Source organism: Pyxicephalus adspersus, chromosome 3, assembly GCF_032062135.1.
Source record: "Pyxicephalus adspersus chromosome 3, UCB_Pads_2.0, whole genome shotgun sequence".
NCBI classification, from domain to species: Eukaryota; Metazoa; Chordata; class Amphibia; order Anura; family Pyxicephalidae; genus Pyxicephalus; species Pyxicephalus adspersus.
The window spans coordinates 136,432,955-136,454,430 of NC_092860.1; the positions used below are offsets into that span (position 1 = coordinate 136,432,955).

A 21,476-nucleotide genomic window follows, 5' to 3' on the forward strand; every position below is an offset into this window, starting at 1 on the left:
AACAAAGGCATACATGGTCAGATAAACTATTTGCTTCAACGTGTAATCTCATCACTATTTAAAGAACAAAGGCATACATGGTATGCTCTAGAGTTCTTTCCTGCGGGGACCATAAATGAAGCTGCTGGTACTTACTGCCACTTTGACAGCTGTGGTCCTGATATGCATCAAAGACACAAATGACGTCTACAGGTAGTCCCTGGGTACATACGAGATAAGGACTGTAGGTTTGTTCTTAAGTTGAATTTGTATGTAAGTCGGAACAGGTACATTATTTTAATAAATACAATTAGGACAGATGTTTGTCACAACTTATTATTAGGTAGCATGGTGTCAGTTACTGTATAAAATCCTAACTGTGGGCTAATCGCAAATTATGGAGCCAGACATTCATTAACTTCTGGAGCAAGCTGTGCTTTGATATTCAAAAAGAAACAACTGCAGAGTTGGTCTTGGTCATTAAAAAGTTACAAGAGGTTGAAGAAGAGCTCATTCCTTAAGATCCCCCACAACCTTGGCTGTGTTTAGCAAAAAAATTTTCTGCAGTGCATGGGAACCGCACCCTCCCCCCTATCAAGCCTCTGTCCTGCACACAAGCCAGCAGGGAAGCCTCGTTCATATCTAGGATTTGTCCATATGTCGGATGTCCTTAACTATGGGACTACCTGTATTTAAGGATTATCTGGAAAATAACAAGCACCTCCTGCAAATGTTTGGTAACATTTAAAGAAACATTGATACATTCTAGTTGGTATGCCTAAGCAAATATAGTATTTAGGAATATTAAAAAAGTTCAGAATTCAATATAATAATGTTTGCACAATGATAGGCTGTACACTAACCACACCAGTTTTAAATGGATTTAAACAAATCTTAATCATTTATAAATCCATGTCAATGCATTTTTTTTAAATCACGTCTTCAGGATCAAGTTGTTCACTCCATTTTCTTATGTTATCATCTTTATTAGCAAAGATAGTGTGCTGGATATTATAAAAGACTGGTACCCAGGGGTTAAAAACAACTATAAACATAACTATAAACTACATACACATGAACTTGTAGTTGTTTAAATGCATTTCAAGGTAGCTATGATGGTCACTGATTGTCTGCAGGTTATTATTTGTCTCGAATTGCTGTTAATTATGTATTTAATATCAATATTATGGCTTTTATGACATTTGATGTGTATGGTCTAAGGTGCTGAAATTTAAAATCCAATTACCCATATTTTTGATCAGTTATTGTGTTTCTTTCATTTAAGCTGTTGAAGAAATCTGAACATAGTCATAAAGAAAAGTCCTTAATAACCCCTTTTTTTATAACTAATCATAATAAACATATTCTTTTTTTCCAAGCAACATTTTAAAAATACTAGTAAAACTTTTTTTATGCTTTTGTTAATAAAAAAAAAAATATATTAATTTTACTTTAAATAACTTGACACCGAAATTGTGTTTCTGGTACAAATTGTGGAATATATACAAAATAAATTATACTAAATTGACACTTTAAATCTATAGTAACACATACACATTGAAAGTATTATTGGTCAAACTGGAAGGCGATGTAGTTTTTTTTTCTATTAGTTAGTTAGTTAGTGCCTTTAAAATATGCGGGGAATTCAAGTCTATAGATTATTTTTTAGATAGACTTACATTTACTGCACTACATTTTAGAAGACTTACATTTACTGCAAGACGGAAGAGAAACACACAATGGTTGCAATGGTTCTCGTTTAATAATCGGCTCAGGGTCGATATCGGACAAGAATCTGACGTGTTTACAGCGCCCGTCGTCCATCATCCGAACAACCGTCTTGGCAGATCCACGGACACCGAACGATCTTAATGGAAGTGAAGGGGGAGAGCTTGCATCGGGGTGCCGTTCCCTTATTCTCCCCCTCCCCTCTCTATAGAGCAGAACGGGGCTGTATGTACAGGGCTCATTCATGCATCGTGCAGTGGTTTGTGGATGGAAAGGATCGTGAAAGATCCTTTCCAACAAAAATTATTGCTTGTGTGTATGCAGCCTAATAAATGATCTTAAACTTGTTTATAAATGTTGCTTGAGAACTAACCCTGCGTTGGTGGAGACTGTAGATAAAGATTGACCACAGAGTTACAATAATAAAATATGTCTTGATATAAGCTGATTGGACATGTTCTCTAGAGTTCTACAGTTGTTCTATAATGATGTTTGGCACAAGAGGTTGATTTATTGGTTTGTCTAGCCAAACTAATAAATCAAGGAATCTATATCTATAGGAGAATCACAAATAGCTGCATTTAATTTCCTGCCAAGAGGAAAGAAGGGCAGTTCATTAGTCTCCACTTGTTTTTCCACTGAGCGTTTTTCTGAGTGTTAAAGAATGACTTTTGTGAATCTCCAGTACACCTTGTGAATTTATTATTTTTGGGGGTGATGTTATATATAAGCTAGTTGTCTGGCTTTATCCTGATCTGGTGGCTCCGGGACTTTTAAAAATGATGACATGCATTCAAATTAGCGCAGATTATATTCTGATGTTCTAATTCACATGTTGGTGCTGGTCCTGGGGCGGGCATAGAGAGGTGAAAAACGTGCCACTGCATGAGGGCCCTGGAACCTTCTCATTCAACAGGAACAGCAGCTTTGTCAATCCCTCATCTCTCCCTGTGTTGTGTCTCAGCCCAGCTCACTCGATGAGTCGATGGGGCAGACTGGAAGCTCTGTGGAAGGAGATGTGTTGTCAGTGAGTTTGACTGCTGACTTTGCTTCTTTCCAACCAACATTTTTTACATAACTTGTGGAAGATTTGGGGGTCATGTCCTGGAGTGACGGTTAGGGATAGGGGAATTAAACTTTTTTATCATTAAAATTAACAATGTATGAAATTCAAAACAGCACAATCCCTGCATTTGTTCCTTATCGGTTTCCTTTCTTGTGCCATCCTTCTATGGATTACTATTAACGTGATAGTTATTGGTTATAGTTATTGGTATTGTTTTCATTATTCAATAATCCTTGGAGGGGTGTTTTGATTCCACATGGATCGAAACAATTTTTCTAGCCCTGGTGAAAATGCTTTGTTGCCTGAGAATTGGTATTTATCTTTTATGATAACATTTTATTTTCCATGGTGGAGGGAAACCTGCAGTGAGGGAAATATGAAGGCTGCTCATCTCCTTCTGAAGATGCTAGTTGCTTGGCTGGTCATTGGTTCAAACACTTTGCCTGACCTAAAACTACAAAGTAAAGTCAGAGAAAAGTATAGGGCATACTTTTTCCAGTTCAATGACCCCTTACAAACTGATGGCATAACCAGTATTCTGAAAGATCTGCTATGTAACACATATGTACATACCTAACCCATAAGACACCCTTGTACCTGCATCCCACCTGCTAGATTGTAAGCTCTTCAGGGCAGGGTCCTCTGCTCCTCCTGTGCCACTGTGTGTATCGGTCTGTCATTTGCAACCCCTATTTAATATACAGTGCTCCATAATATGTTGGCACTATATAAATCCTGTTTATTAATATTATTATTATTATTATTATTATTATTATTATTATTAATAATATTAATATAATAATAATGTAAGGTGAACAAACAGTAACAGGATCGTTTTAATACCCCTCCCAGGCACATACATTTGGCTTGTCTCACCAGCCAGGAGTGAAGGGAAGCTTTTTTTAAGTTTCATGGATTTTTGGCTCACACAAAGAAACAAACTCCTCTTGTGACTGCCCTGATTGACTCCATGGTATGCACTGATACCTGATCACCTTTACACCCAGAGGTAGCAGGTATTTTCTTTAGCTATTGCAGATAATTTGAGGAAGAAAATGGAAATATTATATACAGTAAAGGTATATGGAGTCTTAAAACAAACATGTTGATTTGCAGTGGAGGGGTGAAGCAAAGTTTCTACTATAGGAGATTATTGGCTACATAACTTTTGAATACTTATTACTGTTCAACAGCGTAGAATACTGAGTACCTATAATTTTATTGGCAGTGATAGCAATATTACCTTCTATTCCATTGCACTTTTTGAATTGTAGGCGCTGTAAAAGGAACAAAAAAGTGCTGCCGGACACTGAGCAGTATACATGATTTATTGTTCTCACCATGTTCCTTGTCTTAACACGCTGGTAGATGTATTCTGGGAATGGTTTGCGAGGTATAAATCGTCCAATGCCTTGGGTAGCATGTAGGTTGCCATCTTCAAACACAATTTTTCCTTGGCTTATGACCACCAGTGGGGCACCACGACATTCCATTCCTTCAAAGATGTTATATTCCACAGCCTATAAATGACAGCAATGTTTCATTATTATATTTCAGGTGTCTATTTAAATATGACTTATTTTTAGAGTATATATAGCCAAAACTTTTGGCTTGTGTGGTGGAGGGGAGATCCTCTCTCAGGTTCCTTATTGCTGTTTGTGTCCTGGATAGAAAGAAGTATTGTCTCTGTTTCACCTCTATGTCACCAGGAATAAAAGTGGTGGTAAATCAAAGGGGATTATTTATAAAGAAATAAATCTGACGTTCACTCAACATTCTCTGATGGAGAAGCAATCACTGCCATGAATGTGGAAAATTCTCCACTAAACAATATTTGGTAAATGGCAAAATCACTGCTTTAAAAATAGATCCCTAAAATTAGGAATAGAGGGGAATTCTTCCAATGAGAACAGTTGGTCTAACGACAACTTTCTAAGATGATTTTCCTTCTGTAGAGATAACTTTATCTCCCTGGCGGTATTCCCGAGTGTGGCTCGGGGTTAATTTTCAGTACCAAAAGGGGAATTGCCAGAGAGTTTAAAAAACTTACCTGGTAATCAGTAATCGCGGCATCCTCCAGCAGTGACAGGCATCTTCTTCCCCTGGTGATGCCGGCCGGGCATCTGTGTAACCTGGTGATGCCCGGTCGGCATCTGCGTCCCCGGCATGTGAATGTTGGAATTAAAGTGAAAATGTTTAATAAGGAAGAATGTATTGGTTATATTTAAATTAATAATACAACCACTATGTGTTTTGCCTGCAGTATTCCCTTCGGTATTTATGTATCCAATGTTCTGGGAATGTTCTAATAAAATATTAAAGATCAACCTTATATTGAGTAGTTAACCCTCCAGCCCGCACTGTGAAAATATCCCTACCTACACATGGACCCACAAACTAATCCTATGCATTTTCCCTGAAAGAGTAGGGTCTTACAAGGTTTTTAAAATGGGAAGGGATTTATTTTTAGCCAAAAATTCATATTCAATTGATTCTTGACCACATTTTCTCTGAATACAGACGCAAAGTGGGACTTACAGATTTATGGCTTTTTGCTGATATTGTCTTCATCTTGTCAGGATCCCAGATAACAACATCAGCATCTGATCCCACTGCGATTCGCCCTTTTCTTGGGTAGAGGTTGAAGATTTTGGCAGCATTTGTGCTAGTAACTGCTACAAATTGGTTTTCATCCATCTTCCCAGTAGCCTGTAAAATGGGCAATAAGTTAGGATAAGAGAAGTCAATCTAATAAAACATCCTATGAAATGTAGTATTGCAGTGCTTGGTGAACATAGAAGAGCCCAACCAGCTGTGAGTCCATGGTCCCTGTATATAAAGTATAAAGATATTGCAACTTCTGGTTCACTGCTGGAGGATTCTGAAACCATCAGTAAGCGTAGCCACAAAACTCAGGAATCAAATCAATGGTATGACCCAGTGTTTCTCAACCAGGGTTCCTCAAGAGGTTGTTAGGGGTTCCTTGGGCAATGAGCAATTTGTGCCTCTCAGGTCAGTTTAGCCGACATCAATGATCATTTTGGCTATCTGTAAGGGTGACATTCTTCCCAATGGCCAGCAATGTAAGAGGGATTCTATCTACTGATCACAACACCAATGTACTGTGAGATGTGGATATAATAATTATAGTAGGAGTTCCCTGAAGACCTAAAAGTTATTTCAAGGTTTCCCCCTCACTTACAAATTGTAACCTTAACTGTCTAATAATTTTTTGTCTGAATAGACAGAAAAGAATAACGATACCTTATGGATCACCAAAAACCATTCTGCTGTCAATGAATATGCGGACATTTTCCATTGCACTTTGGTCATAAAAGACAAGGCAACACCTGCATTATAAGCCAAATCCTCACATTTCATTTAATGTCAATAGTTCATCTATTTGTGGAACTTACAAAAAATAAAAAGGAATGGCTGCAGAAGGTGTATATATTTAGAAAATATCAGAGTGTCTCAAATCTGCATTTCGGGTTTGGATTTTGTGCCATGTATCTGAGGATTGGGTGCACCTTAAAGAACAGTCCAGGTTACCATGTTTCAGGTGAGGTGGCACCAGATTTGATTATTCAGTAAAGCTGCTGTTTAAGTTTCTTCATTACTTTAAAATGTATGACTTCTTCATTGTTCTCTCTCTCTATTGCTCGCAGCAATGCAACTACTGGTAATCCCAAATGTAAGGCTACACTGATTACTTACCACAGCCTTATCCCACACAATGGTCATTCTCTCCTCTATACCATTCACTCCTTCTGGAATTAAAGTGAAGTTATCCTTTCCTATGGCTTTCTGCGCTGTGCTGTAAGAACAGTGTCCACTTCCTGTGACCTGGAGATCACCACTGCAAGACAAAACCTACTGTTCAGTAAATTAAACATGTAATAAATGCACTGCTAATAAATAATCATCAGGGACGTCCATTTAGGATAGGGGTATATTTTGATTTACAGTATTATTGCAGTTTTTTGGTGACTTACACATCTTTCATGCATACTCTGCTGTTATACTTTCTCCATCACAGCAGGGGCAAATTATAGAAAAAAAGATTAAAAAAACATTAACTTATAGAATTATTTGTTTAAATGAGCTGGCCAACTCACAGTATTGTATTGTAAAAAGGTGCAGTAAAAATACAAGGAGTGGCAATGTGAAGTAGGAAGCAGCTTGAGCAAGAAAAGTATGAGTATGTGCTTAGCAAAAAATGCCCCCACTTTGTAAAATATAATAATATTTTACTTGCAAAATAAAGTTGATAAGCCTCCCACTACCCACCATAGGTTCATACTAATCTCCCCCAATGGCTGCAGACCTCTCAGTCTATAGACTGCGTGGTCAACTATTCTTGTATACTCTCACTAGCAACATTCCAACAGGAGTATTATGTGCCATTGGGATGCAAGATCCACAAGATCCATTCCATGAGGGTGTACTTTGGAACCACAGTTATTTAAACAAGTGCTGTTTACACAAGCCCTTAGGGTGTTTTACATGAGCATGAAGGTCTCTGTGCACCATCACTGCCAACATCTGCTAAGTCCCGAGCCAAGTCCTGAGCCTAGACTATTCTAAATATTTCAAAACATTTTACATGTAATACTTAAGTGTTTCCATATGTGCATGTAAATCTTTGCTGAATTTAGGTGCTTGTGAATCAACTAGATAATTTGTCTTTGTTCTGTCAAAAGTTTTGCAAGGTTATTTTTGAACAGAGAAGGTAAAGAAGAATCCTTTATATGAGGGCAAGGACAACAGTAAAATATTGCATAGCTTGTACAATTTCCAAACTACAAAACAGTTTTGAACGGAACAAATTTTTAATTATTACAATAGTCAATATGGGGTGGAAAACCCCACTGTGCAATTTGACCCTGGTATTATTGGCACATGTAAGCCCTATCATTATAATTGAGAGTATTTTTGAATCCAAGGGTATTGTGGAATCTTGCTGAGCTGCCTGTTTGCCATACAGCTTAATAGATTAGTCCAGGTGAGAATAATTGCCCACAGTGCAAGGGAGTAAAACATTTATTTCTGATAGGCTAAAGAAAAACTTTAAATTTTAATAAAAAATTAGCAAATTATGTAAAAAGAATAAACAAATAACAAGATTCACTATGTAGTATAGATCTTACCATGCCAACATGGTGGTCAAATGATCAGGTGTGGTTGGGTCTGGACTGAGGGGAGGAGAAGTGACGAATGCAGCAGCCTTTGCCCAGTTTTTACTCCAGTAATGGGTCCCATCTGTTCCTAAGCTGGCAGTAATGGGCTCTCCAAACACTATCGCTCCTGAAACCAAGAGAACCAATAGTTTTATCATTATTAAATATATATGCACTTATTGCATAACTAGGTTGTAAAACAAAAAAAGAATAAAGACTTTGTAAACATCTCTTTTTTACAGATTTGTATGTAAATGCCCACCAGGAAAAGGGATATTTTACCAGCTTGGATCCATGAGTGAAGGGAAGGTGTGTCTTAAAAGTGGGGGGGGGGGGTGGCTCTACATCCAAGGGTCCCACTATTTCAGAGGGGATAAGAGGGGATTTTCCGAAGCTGACTTGGGCAATGATATTCAACTGATCTGCTTCTTAAACCAGACAACCAAACGTCGTAAAGAGCAATCCATTGTGATCAATCACCACTAACAGCCCTGACTAGGAGAAGAACTAATAGTTCATAATTTGTTAATTTTCTATATATGTGTCTGAATATTGAAACTGTGCTAGAAATGTATGTAGCAAGCAATATGCATCCAAATGTAATTTCTACAGTCTGGTTAAAACTATTTGAATGCAGATGACAAAAAATTAACTCGTGTTGTACAAATAACCCTTCTGTATGTTTACAGAACAATGTAGTCAAATTCCAGTTACAATATGGCCAATTGAGAAGTAAACATCATTAAGAGGATCTGTTCTTCAAGTGAACAGTATGTCAAGGTGAAAGAACATCTAACCTTTCTTCCTTGCTTGTGCAATAACATCAGAGGCGCTCTTGCTCATCACTTTGGTAATATACACTGGGCAGTTCATTTGACTTGCTATCGCTATGGCTCGGAACACTGCTTCCGCCTCCAGCTGTTGGAGAAGACAACAAAAACATTTGTCATTGCAAAACATGAACTAAACTGTTTATATTACAACTCAATAAACAGGAGTGATGTCTCCATAGGAAACATTGAGAATTTCTCCAAATACAGAATAACATAAAGATGAGATTCAGGTGTAAAACAATTAGGAGCACAATAAGTCACATAAGTGAAAGAGTAGGTGATTTTAATTGGCCAAATATTTAGGGCCATAGTAAGCCATTATGCTGCCCTAGACACAGTTAAATGATTATGCCCATTTGTACCTGCCTCTTAATAGGCACTATGACTTATGAATGTGCTTTTGGAGGCAGCACTGGGTCATGGGAAATTAAAAAGAAAAATTTATGTTTCCTAGAATTTAGTGATCCCTCCCCATTTTTCCATTTTCCAGTTTTCCATTCCCTTTATTTCTTCTACATTGTTTTGCTGAATGCAGCCATGGATGCTTCAAGGACACCAAAAAAGTGAAGAAATGAAGTTGTTGCCTTGGCTATATTCATACTCGGGAACACTTGTAGAAAACTAGAAATAAGTGGAGTCAGTGATGGATGTAGACAACAGTGGGCCCCTGTGCAGAACTAAACTTCCCCCCTCCTCCTGAACTGAAATGGAGCCCCCAGTGAAGGTCCCTATTCATCGAGGAGGGTCTGGGGTCCTCACGCAGCAGCAAACGTTGCAGCTCCCTATTTCCGCCCTGAGTAGAGTACTTTTGGTGAAAATGACTTAACTGCAAAATTATTGCAAATTTTCCTGAGTGAGCCGATTCCAGATTTTCACAGACCTTACAGTGAAGAATCCCTTCCTTATCTGGAGCTTAAACTTCATTTCCTCCAGATGTAAAGAGTGCCCCCCTGTCATTTGTAATGATCTCAAAGTGAATAATTGGGAAGAGAGTTCTCTATATTGACCATTTATATATTTATACAGGGTGATCATATCCCCCCTTATACGTCTCGTCTCAAGGGAGAATAGACTCAGTTCAGCTAAACTCTCCTGATAGCTGAGCTCCTCCATTCCTTTTATTAGTTTAGTTGTCCTTCTCTGCACTCTCTCCAATTCCACAATGTGCTTTTTGTGAACTGGTGCCCAAAACTGACCAATGCTTTGTACAGGGGCAGGATTATGTCTCTATCTCTGCAGTCTATTCATCTTTTAATACAAGTAAGTACTTTGCTAGCTTTAGATATTGCAGATTTTGATGTATGGCATTTTGACTTCCAATAGCTGGTTGAAAGTGACTGAAATTGGTCAGTTTATTGGGAATACATATATGAAACAAAAGTCTTTGTCTAGTGAAGCCAGCAACTTGTAACAGACAACTTTTAAATCTATGCCTTATCTGCAATGATCCAGATGCCGTCTGCATATATCTGTCCTTACCTTCTTTACTATATTTGCCACATATGTTACTATAGCTTTTTAAGCTAATTATTGATTTTTTTTCTTTTTCATATTTTTTCTTGCAAAGTGTTCTCTCAGCAGACTTAATAATTTCCTGTGGGATGAAAAATGAACATAAACTGATAAAAAAAAAAATAACCTCCAAGGAGAGCTGAAAGTAGCATGTCTGATCTGATGAAAATGTTATCATCGGCAGGGCATGGCTAAATTACACACTCTCTTGATCTTTCAAGGACAATCAGTTGATGTGTTAAGCTTGGGAGAGCTTAAATAATTTATTTCTGCAAAATTTAGCTGATTCATGTTAAAATACAGGCAAACCAGCATCTGTCAAATTTTGTTGCACACCTCATTTGAAATACATCTCAAATTGTTTAGCCGCAAATCCCCTCTCTTTCTCTTCTTTACATAATTCCTGCCATTTCTCTTCAACCCCTATTCTAGGAAATGTATCTATAGGGTCCTAGAAAAGTGGACTCTTTTTTTATGTATTATTAGACAGTTGTATATGATTTTTTTTAATCTTTGTTCCAATATCAATCCATCAAGATATTGGTGACCATTACAACCTCAGCATCATGCAACCATTCCTCATTTGGTAGCATTTTTGTAAAGGATGATTTTTTCTAGTTAGGCTTCAATACTGCTATACTATATTGTTATACTGCTATACTTCTATACTATACTGCTATACTATATACTATACTGCTATATTATATCCTTATACTGCTATACTTCTAAAACTAGTCTAGTTTATTTAGTGCCTTATGTAATTTTGAAATAACTGACCCATAAAAAGAATGGAGGTTAGGAGTTATCAATACACTCTTTCCAGATCTACACACTTGTTCTGACCCAGAAAGTAGTAAAAAACAGACGACTATCATGTCACTTTTGTTATGACTTATTGATGCAGTGGGAACATGTTTTCCGGCATGTATTCCGGCACTTTGGCATCAGCAAGGCCCCCCCTGTATAGCACAATGAGCTTCAAATAATGGAGGACCTCACGGCCTCTCTATGGGGTACAGAGAAAGTCACTGGATGAAGATAGTTTAACTGTTCCTAATAATGGAGGGCTTTTGTCAATAATCAATATATTTTACTGAAAGTTACATGGCAAAATATAAAATATAAATCTTACGAAAAGACATTGTTAGGGAAGCTCAGTTACTTCCTTCCCGATGCATTTTGCAGTAAGGCTTCTTCAGGGGAGCATTGAGATTTTAGGTCGTTAATGTTGCAGAATGGTAAAATTAAAATCGATGAATATGTGGTTCTTCATTGGAAAGATACATAGAAAAAGGTATGAAATTCCCATGCAGCAAAACAGATCTATTGATTTTTTATTGGTTTGTTAAATATGATGGTTGTGGAGGTACCAAGAATGACAGGTATGTGATCCTACAGGTATGTATCCTACAGACCAGCTGTTGCTCTTTATAACAATATATATATATATATACATATATATACATTTGCCAGCCAATATTAAAAAAATACAGCAGAGTTAATATTACAAAACGCAATAGAGCTTATATGTCTCTATACGAAACTATGGCTTTAATTAATTCTGTTCCCATTCTAAAGAAGACTTTACACCATTTTTATGGCTAATTTCTTTTCCCCACTCTTTCCTGAATAATAAGTATTTTTAATGCTAATACACTCTTTTTCCTCATTCCTTATCCAGGTGAGGATGGGTTAGCCCACACTGCCCACCACCACCATGGATATCCACACCACAAATCCCAGGCACAGCAGTAGCATATTAGAGTGAGACGACTAGGGATTCAGTGAACATGTAGGTAAGTTAATCTATACAAAAGCCAAATAAAGGAAAAGTGGAAAGTACGTTTTTTTCTTTTCAGCGGAATTAGAAGTTCTGTTTTAATATGGTTGTCTAAAAATGAGAACCTCTCCCCTTAAATAGTAACAGTTTTCATGCTTACCTGAGCTATTAAATCCCCGTTTTCTGCATGCACCATGATTACTGCACCATGTCCCTTGAGAAAGGTGAAGATTTCATATAGCTGGAACGAAAACAAATAGAATAAGAACATTTTAGACACATGTAACACTTACACATCCAAACCTAGTGTATACATAAAGACTTTAAAAGCTAATATATACGGTTTAATAATTCTGTTGTACAAGTACTGCAAATCACCATAAATGATCAGAAACCAATGAGAAGGAGACAAGATAATGAATCCATGCAATAAGTAGGAATTCTAGGAGTCCATGTATACAACATTTAGGAAAGGACTGAAAAAACAGGATACTGTTTTAAAATTCTAACCTGGGTTAATAGCTAAATATAAATAAAAACCCTTAAAATAGAGGAGGAGGTCTGTAGTCCAACCCCCTGAGGAACCATAGATTTGATTACCAATAGTATAATGTTTGTGGTATTTTGATTACCTGGTGTTATTTGCTTTTTTACAATCAAAATTGATTTTCCATTTGCTAAAGGCTTTTAATGCACAAATCAGCTCAATTTATTGCTCATGTTAGCTTATTGATTTTTTTAACTACAAAAATGATACTAATGTCATGGATTCAGCAGACCTGAAATACGTTAAATATATTGAAAAATCCTTGGCAAGTGAAACATTTTTTTTTTGTGTAATACTAACAATAGCAATACTTCACTTCAACCGTGAGCTGATCAATGAATCAAAGCCTCCACAGTCCTTGTTCAGCACCATTAGGAAGATCATTGTTTTTCAAATGGATTTACCTTTTTTTTTAAAAAAATCATATGAATGGTCCGTGGGATTTAAAATGATGAATTTAGTGGTCCATGAGGTCTAAAAGGTTTGCGTCGGTTGCTTTATTATATCTCACCCATAATTAACTTTTAATAAATTCCTAAAGTGCATCCACTAGAGGGCATCCACCAAAAGGAAATAGGGGCAGACAATAGGTGGATATCATTGAAAGAGAAATTATACCTGCACTTTTACTAAAAAGTATACATTTTATTTGTCTCAGCACAAAAACCAATATAACAAGTTACTTTTTTAAAAGGTAATTCCCATTTCAGGAAATTTACCTTCAGTAATTACCGGAATAAATAGGCAACACAGACAATTCTTTTTCAGGTCTTTTTTTTTACAAATGAAGCCCACTTTACAAATAAATCCAGGAAGGGAACAAAATATTGACTGATGGATTACATATTGTGTAACCTACAACTTTTGTTATAGGAATAATATGGAAATAATTAAACAGTTACTTTCTGCGTTTATTGATTTAAAAAAATCTAAAGAATTTTACATACACAAAAAAGTGAAATACCTGGCTGTCTGACATTTGGTATAAATCTTTGTAGGCCATGTACACCTGGAAGGAGTTCACACCTATCCAAGAAAAAGAGAAATGTTAATAATAAGAATGAACAAATACTACTAAAAATATGTAGTACATCCACAGGAAAAGAATGAAATATAAACTGCAGGTGGCATTCACATGTGTTGCTAGAATGTGTACCTTATCTGTCCTCAACCTTAATGTAGTAAACTACTGGCAATGCGGACCAGATGGCAATTTTCCATCAGACCACTTCAAAACACATTGGGCCTGATTTATTAAAGCTCTCCAAGGCTGGAGAGAATACACTTTCCTCAGTGAAGTGGGGTGATCCAACTAAACTGGAATAGATTTCTTAAAAGTAATTTTCTATTTGTTAGCAAATGTTATCAGTCCTGCACCAGATCCATTCCAGGTTTTTTGGATCACCCAGCTTCACTGATGAAAATGTATCCTCTCCAGCCTTGGAGAGCTGTAATAAATCAGGCCCAACCCAGAGAATACACAGAGGTTTCTATTACTGGTGCACAAAGCCCATACTCATTCAGAACTATCATTTCTTCTCAGTCTCATATATTAGATTATTTGGATTTTCCAACCCAAGCTTTGTGACTAGGGATGAGAGAGTGAGAATATTAAGTTCGAACCCGCGGTGAATCGGGCCTTTCTCGCTTACCGAAATTGTAAACAAGAACGGCCTTCTGAATAACCGAGAGGTCGAGCTCTTGCCTAACAGGAGGATTTCCAGGGCTGCATCATGCAGCCCTGGAAATCCTCCGCGATCCCCGGGCACTGGAGGTTGATTAACCTCCAGTGCCCCAGGGATCGCACATTCTTTTCAATAAATGCAGCCACAGCTGCAATCATTGAGAAGATGGCCGGCAAAGGAAAACCTCCTGACATTGTAATATAAGTTTCTCTTACAAATTATATATTCGTTACAGATACAAATGTATCATTTGTAAGAGATACTTATATATTTCAATGTCAGGAGGTTCTCCTTTGGTGGGCATCTTCTCAATGATTGCAGCTGTGGCTGCATTCGTTGAGAAGAGTATGCGATCTCCAGGGCACTAGAGGTTAATTAACCTCTAGTTAATTAACCTCTGAATGCAGCTCTGTTTTATCCTGTTTTATTTCCTCTTCTGATGGTTTCGCAAAATCGCTTTGCTGAAATTTTGCGGAACCATTGGAAGTTCGAGGAAATTTTCGCGAAAATGAGAGGCATTCTGGCTCCTCCCTATTTATGACACAAGAATAAAAAGTCTTAAAGGTAACATTTACTACTTTTTAAACAATTAGGCTATGCCCAGAAAGGCGATAAGGTTACTGCACAGTTACCAATTTCTCACGCCAATGAACTCTACCCACTGTTGAGTAATTACATGTAGCAGCCACCTATTGTGCATGAATAAGTTGGCAGTGACCGGTTCAGTAAGGCCAGCTTGCAAATGTTAAAAATAAGAACTAGTGTTGCTGTTGCAACAGCTGAGTCTTTGGCAAAGTGCAAGAAATACTTGGTCCCACCACCCATCAAACTTAGCCTTAAAGGTACAAGTTCTTTCTGAAAGGTCTTTTTACAAGTTGCCTGATTTTATCTACAATATTAGATTTAAAATTATAATTGTGGGGGTTCACCTGTGAAGTCTTATTGGCAGTGTGGTGCTTAGCACTCTAACATATGTAATGTAGTCCTAAAAATGTATATTTGTCTTTGTCCATTAATCCCCAAGTTTTATGCAAACATTAACTTATTTACCATCAAGCATTAATTTAGCAAATTTGTTAATTTCTAGTAGCTGGCCTTAGATGTGTAAACCATGAGACAACTAGGTTCAGGTCAAGCTCTCTGCAGTTGCTTAAGCATGATTGTTCAGTTTGACAAACCAAACATATTGAGTACATTACAGAGGGGGTAAAACGGGCCAGGCGGGTGATAGTCCCTACCAATTTATTGTATCTCCAAGGAGAAAAAAGAAACTGAACAAAAGATAATTGTCTATTTATTGCATAAATCTCAACAATAAGGTCTGAACTCATTCTACTTATCTTCTAGGAATTTTATTATTGCAGATACAAGGTATATTAATTTCTCTATTTTCCAATAGTTTTTTTGATCAATATTGCCTCCTCCCACACCTTAATCTTTAGGGGTTAGCTGTAACCTTAGGAGTTAGCTGTAACTTCAGTATGTTGGTTTTACCTTTATCTTGCATAAGAATGTCAAGTTCCTCTCGGATGCCATCATACCAATAGGTAATGTCTACATGGAGGGAATAGTCACAGCAGGACTTTGTATCAGCCACTTCATGCCACTTTTCAAATGATGCCAATATATTTGATCCGGGAACAGGAACAACATGGTCAACTGGAAAGAATAAATAAAAAATTAGTTATTGTAAAATGCAAGTAAGTAAAATGCAACTAATAATATGTATGATCTGTGTTATACATAAACTATATAACCTAAACTACAGGTAAAACATTGAGGAGATGGATTACATCCTCCATCTAACTTTATTGCTGTCTGTGTCCTGCTGGAAAAGATTTACACTAAGTTGTTGTCCTGCAACAGAAAACAATAGGAAGTCCTCCTTTGGAAACATTTCGTTTCTAACTTGTTCTTGTTCCGTTGACATGTGGATGGACATTGAGTGGAATCTTCCTGAAGGAAACATAGGCAGTAAAAACAAAATAATAATTTAGGATGGAAACTTTTCACTAGAACTTTGGGGCTTTAAAACAAGAGTTGCTGTATTCAGAGTCCAGAGTAGGTTGTGTTCCTGAACTTTACTGAGTGAAGTTTGTTACATAGTTAATACATTTGAAAAAACACAGGTCCCAGTTAACCACTAGGGAAATAGACAATATGGAAAATGGTCTGTGTCCATTTATGTATATTTGGAACTCAGAACCTTTTGATCTGTTTTCCAAATACGTTAATATTAATTATTACAATCTACTTACTGATCATGGTAGTTCCTCCAGCTACAGCTGCCTTAGTGCCTTGGTAAAAGTCATCCACTGTTGTCATGCCCAGGTAGGGCTTCTGAAGATACGTGTTGACATCAATGCCACCAGGAATGACCATTCGTCCATTGGCTTCAATAGTTTTCACTCCCCCAGGAACAATCAGATTTTCCCCAATTTGTCTGAAAAAAAAATTCTGAATGTAACTTTTTATCAAAGACAGATGTACCAGTGGATAAATAACTGGTCATATCAGTATAACTGTATATTCACAAGTCCATAAGAAACGTTTTGTAGGATGTAAAAACAGCTGAATTGTTTTAAAGGTTTGAACTTGACTTGGACCAAGCCAATGATACTGTTATACCTGTACTTAAAACAGGTCAGTGACTTGTCAGCTAGTAAACAAAGAATTATTAAAAATGGGTCACAAACATTCACAAACCAGCCATCAAAAGCGGCTTGAACACTCCTTTAGAAAGCATTTGTACACATTTTGTTCCATTGTATTCAATGTATCATTTATAATAAACACAATACATAGAGACACTGAGCCTTCTTTGTCAAATTCCAAAAAACTGGAAAAGATTTTCCTAAAATTAATTTGCTATTAGTTGACAAATGTTTTCAATCCAGGACCAGATCCATTCCAGGTTTGTTGGATCACCCAGGTGCCCCCATGACAGCCTTTGTTCTCCAGGCTTGGAGAGTTTTGATAAATTAGGTCCAACTGGGTCCATACCTAGAGACACACTTCTGACATGCCCCTATTTCATTCAACATAAAGAATAGATAGAGAAACTCTATCCAAGGACACAGGGCACTAAAGGTGATGGTGATGAATGGGGACTTGTCCCCATTCATCACCTATAGTGCCCGGAGATCCCCCAAAGACTGGAGGGTTCCCACAGCTACACAGCCAGGGAAATCATAATTTTAAAAACACAAACATTCAATAAATTACTTTAAAATTTAAAACACATTTTTTACATTTTTTTCACCTAAATTTTCACTATCGAATCCCATGTTATTCGTGTAGGGTCTATCAGAATTCGAGCACCAACACTAGTTGGGAGGTATGTTGAGCTCTCATTTTTCCATGCAGTATGTCAAATTTACCAAACTTTACATGATGGAAAACCTTAAACAATATCACAAACCTGTTGTTTACCTATAATGAAATCTTAAACGGGGCTGAAGATGGTATTCCACCTCCATGCGAGAACACTGGACAGAGCACTGGACCAATCACCAAAGTTTAGCATTGTCACATGGATCGACAAGGATGCAAAAATATGCCCCCCATTCAAGAAATTATTTTCTTTTCCATTTCCCAGTAAAGAGAAGATGGGAATGTGCTAATCAGGAGGAAGACATTAAAATAATCTGTAACTCTGCAATAAAAACATTTGATGGGTTTGTTTCCTATACTCAAATGAGTATAAAAATAAGTATAAAAAGGTTTGTGCTTCAAATATAATGTCACACATGTTGGATGGAGTTTCCTGATAGAGGAATTATTAATAAGTTCATTCAGCTGATACATACATATTTTATTCACTTACTTGATAAGGCCATCTTCGAGGTAAACATCTGCGTAGAAGGACTGGTCATCATTGATAATTCTCCCACCTTTAATAAGAAGTCGGTCACTCTGGAAAAAAAGAAACACATAGCATTTAGTAACTGATAACAGACAATGCTTTTATTATTATTATCATTAATATTATTAATAAACAGGATTTATATAGCACCAACATATTACTCAGCCCTGTACATTAAATAGGGGTTGCAAATGACAGACAGATACAGACAGTAACACAGGAGGAGGAGAGGACCCTGCCCCGAAGAGCTTACAATCTAGGAAGTGGGGGAAGACTCACACAATGTAATTTGCATATAGAAATAAAGACAATAACAAATGTGTACTTAGTGGGCTGGATTCCATGCTAATACAGTAATCTACCTCTAGTCTCAGTAACTGTTCAAACAGCCCAGTACTGTACCCGCTTCAATAAACAGGGGAAATATTAATGCGTTTATAGGAACAAGCTTTAAGACTATCAACCTGATCCATCAAGAATGGGATTTTAGGCTTTGTAGGCTGACTAAGCTGCATGCATGTTCCAGGTCAGTAAATTACTAAGTAATGAAGACATGATTGAGAATGACAGTCTTAAAGTCTGGAAAAATATTCCAGAAATGCAAGGTCTTATATTCCTGTTTAAAATAAAAAGAACCAGGTAGGGATGCCAGAAATCACTGCTGCATATTATACGCACATGCCTAGCAAAGTCTTTGTTATTAACATCTGATAAAGAAAATATTTTATATATCAAGTTTCCATGTTGGTCAAACATTGAGAAATTTTACTTTTAATCAAAACAATGGTCACAATGAGCTGAGAGATCTTCAGAAATCTGCCACCAACTTCCAGGGGCTGAACGACTAAAGCTGCATTGGAAATTTATCAAAAACACCTAAATGCCAGTTAAACAATATTTTTAAAAAATGCTCAGCTTTAATCTTTCGACATTCAAAAACAGAATACAATGAAAACTAGACGCAACACATAAATTTACTTGCAATCATATTTTAATTAAAAGCTGATAGGAAGCTTCCATGAAAAAAAAAATATTTACAGCCGTTTAGGCTTTTCTGAATCACATTTCTTTTTTTTTTTCATTATAATTTATTGTCAAGTTTCAGCCCCATTTGCTCCCCATTCTCCCGATATTTGCTAATACAGAGAATACAATAGCAGTAGTAATAGGTTTAATAGCAGATCAGATGAATAGAGTGGGAATATCTTGACACTAGAACCCTGGTTAGGAGACTTGGCCAACCAATGCCCACCAAAAATGTATGCCCCATTAGGATACCTGTGCAATACGTAGTCTAGTAGTACATTTTTTAAAATGATTTTTAATAGCATTTATGTAGTTAAATGCATTTAAGAATGTAAGGTGCCATAATTTGCACCCAATAGAATAGAGCTTGGTCATCAATGTTGTTTCTTCACAGAGGTTGGCAATTAATTAAAACTTAATGATTCATATATTTTTTGCAAAGCCATCTAAAGCCCTCCAAAGACTTAAAATGCAAGATAATAAGGCAATGTCCCTGAACATTTTTGAAGTCCTTTAAACACACATTAGGGTGATGTCATACAAGGGTAGAGTGTTAAAGATTTTAAAGAGCAACTGAAACAAGTCAGACGAGGAGAGGGAATCCAAAACACTACAATTAGGATCCTTGCGTTTTCCTTCTCTACACAAAAAAAGATGGATCTCCCTACAATTAAAGAGAGAATTAAACAGCTGCTGGAGATAAAATTAATTCATCAGCCTGTCTAGCCGATTACACCCAGAGACAAGTTTCAGCAGCTTATATTTATAGCAACTTACCCAGAATACATTTCAGGATGTTAAACAAGAGGAGAACAAAGGAGAGATAGGGGATATCATACTGTTAAATTAAAATGCACCTCTGCTTTGTCTATGCAGGAAAATGTAACAGGTTCTCTTTATGGAGATCCCACCATATACTCAGATTTTCTTGGAACCAGCGCCCATTCAGTTTGGCCATTGAGAGCAAGAAGAGTACCCAGAAATTCTTCATGTAACAATGCTGCTGCTTGGTTTCTGGCTACTTTGACATTCATCAGATTCACAGGACTAAGCTTACACAGCGCTAACAATCTCAGTAACTAATTTGAGCAATGGGACAACAAACAATACATGGCTAAGGGAAGGTATTATGGCTGGCAATAAAAAGATGTTGCTTTGTTCTGCATGGGAAAAACACAAGTTCAGTTTAATCTCAGAAACACTTAGACACATATTTATATATAAAAGAACATTTCAATCCAGACACATTTGCATGTAGGGGAATCTGCTTAACCTGGCGATGATCAGCCTAAGGCCAATGGGTATTTTAGGTACAAATTGATCTGCATCAAATTCTTTAAATAAGCATGTATAGCTATGGGTGTAGGTCTGGCTAGAAGGAAATGGGGAATCTATAATAAAATTAATGGTCAGGTATTTTAGTAGAGCAAAAAAGCAACCAGAGCAAATGAAGATAACTCTGGCAATATGATAAGACAGCGAACATTGGTAAGTTCTGGATATTTTGAATAAAATTTTCAATAATGGGTGTAGGACAAACAGAAGCAAATTTGACTTTTTCCGACAATAGAAGGCTTTCAAATACAACAAAAAGTATTTAGCAGGGGGTTAGTGACCATTCAAATAGTAACATATCACATTATAAATACAGGAAAATATCTAAAAGTCGGAAACAATCTGAATATGACAAAAGTGTCTGCAATTTACTATAACCTGGAATGCTCCAGTCCAGACCAAGGTGAAATTAAGATCTCTAGGGCCTGATTTATTAAAGCTCTCAAAGCCTGGATAGGATAGACTTTCATTTGTACACACACAGAACATCAATGGCCCCACACACATTGCCGGACACACTTTAGACCTGGTATTTTCAATACTTTGCAACCTCACCCTCCTTGACAACTCACCATTTCTGATCACAACCTTATCACCTTCAACTTATCAAACTCTTGCCCCCAATTGCCAAATCCCAGACCTGGTCAATGCCAGAGAGATATCCGTAACTTTGACAACAACCTATTCTCAAACTGCCTTGTGTCCCTAACCCAATATCATCTCCCCAGATGAAGCTGCCACCCAGTTAAACCACTCTCTTTTCTTGGCTCCGTATAAAGTTGCCCCTGCCACCTTCCGCTACCCCCACCCTGTCAACCCCCAACCCTGGCACAACAATCACACCAAACAGCTACAAAACACTGTTCGTGCAGCTGAATGCAAGTGGATGAAAACTGGCCTCAGCGCTGACTTCATGGACTACAAAGCCAAGCTACAAAGC

General features: G+C 37.1%; 1 protein-coding gene across 1 annotated transcript in view; it reads right to left on the reverse strand.

Annotated features, from left to right (window-relative positions):
* Nucleotides 1-21,476, reverse strand: part of CRMP1 (collapsin response mediator protein 1) — a gene marked incomplete in the record, with an annotated part of 46,029 nt that overhangs the window by 2,914 nt on the left and 21,639 nt on the right. Inside the window, 12 exon segments of the mRNA XM_072406456.1 lie at nt 4,114-4,293; nt 5,312-5,482; nt 6,491-6,632; nt 7,924-8,080; nt 8,751-8,886; nt 9,723-9,753; nt 10,203-10,204; nt 12,224-12,319; nt 13,590-13,651; nt 15,805-15,969; nt 16,569-16,753; nt 18,137-18,225. Coding sequence (XP_072262557.1) covers nt 4,114-4,293; nt 5,312-5,482; nt 6,491-6,632; nt 7,924-8,080; nt 8,751-8,886; nt 9,723-9,753; nt 10,203-10,204; nt 12,224-12,319; nt 13,590-13,651; nt 15,805-15,969; nt 16,569-16,753; nt 18,137-18,225 — 1,416 coding nt within the window.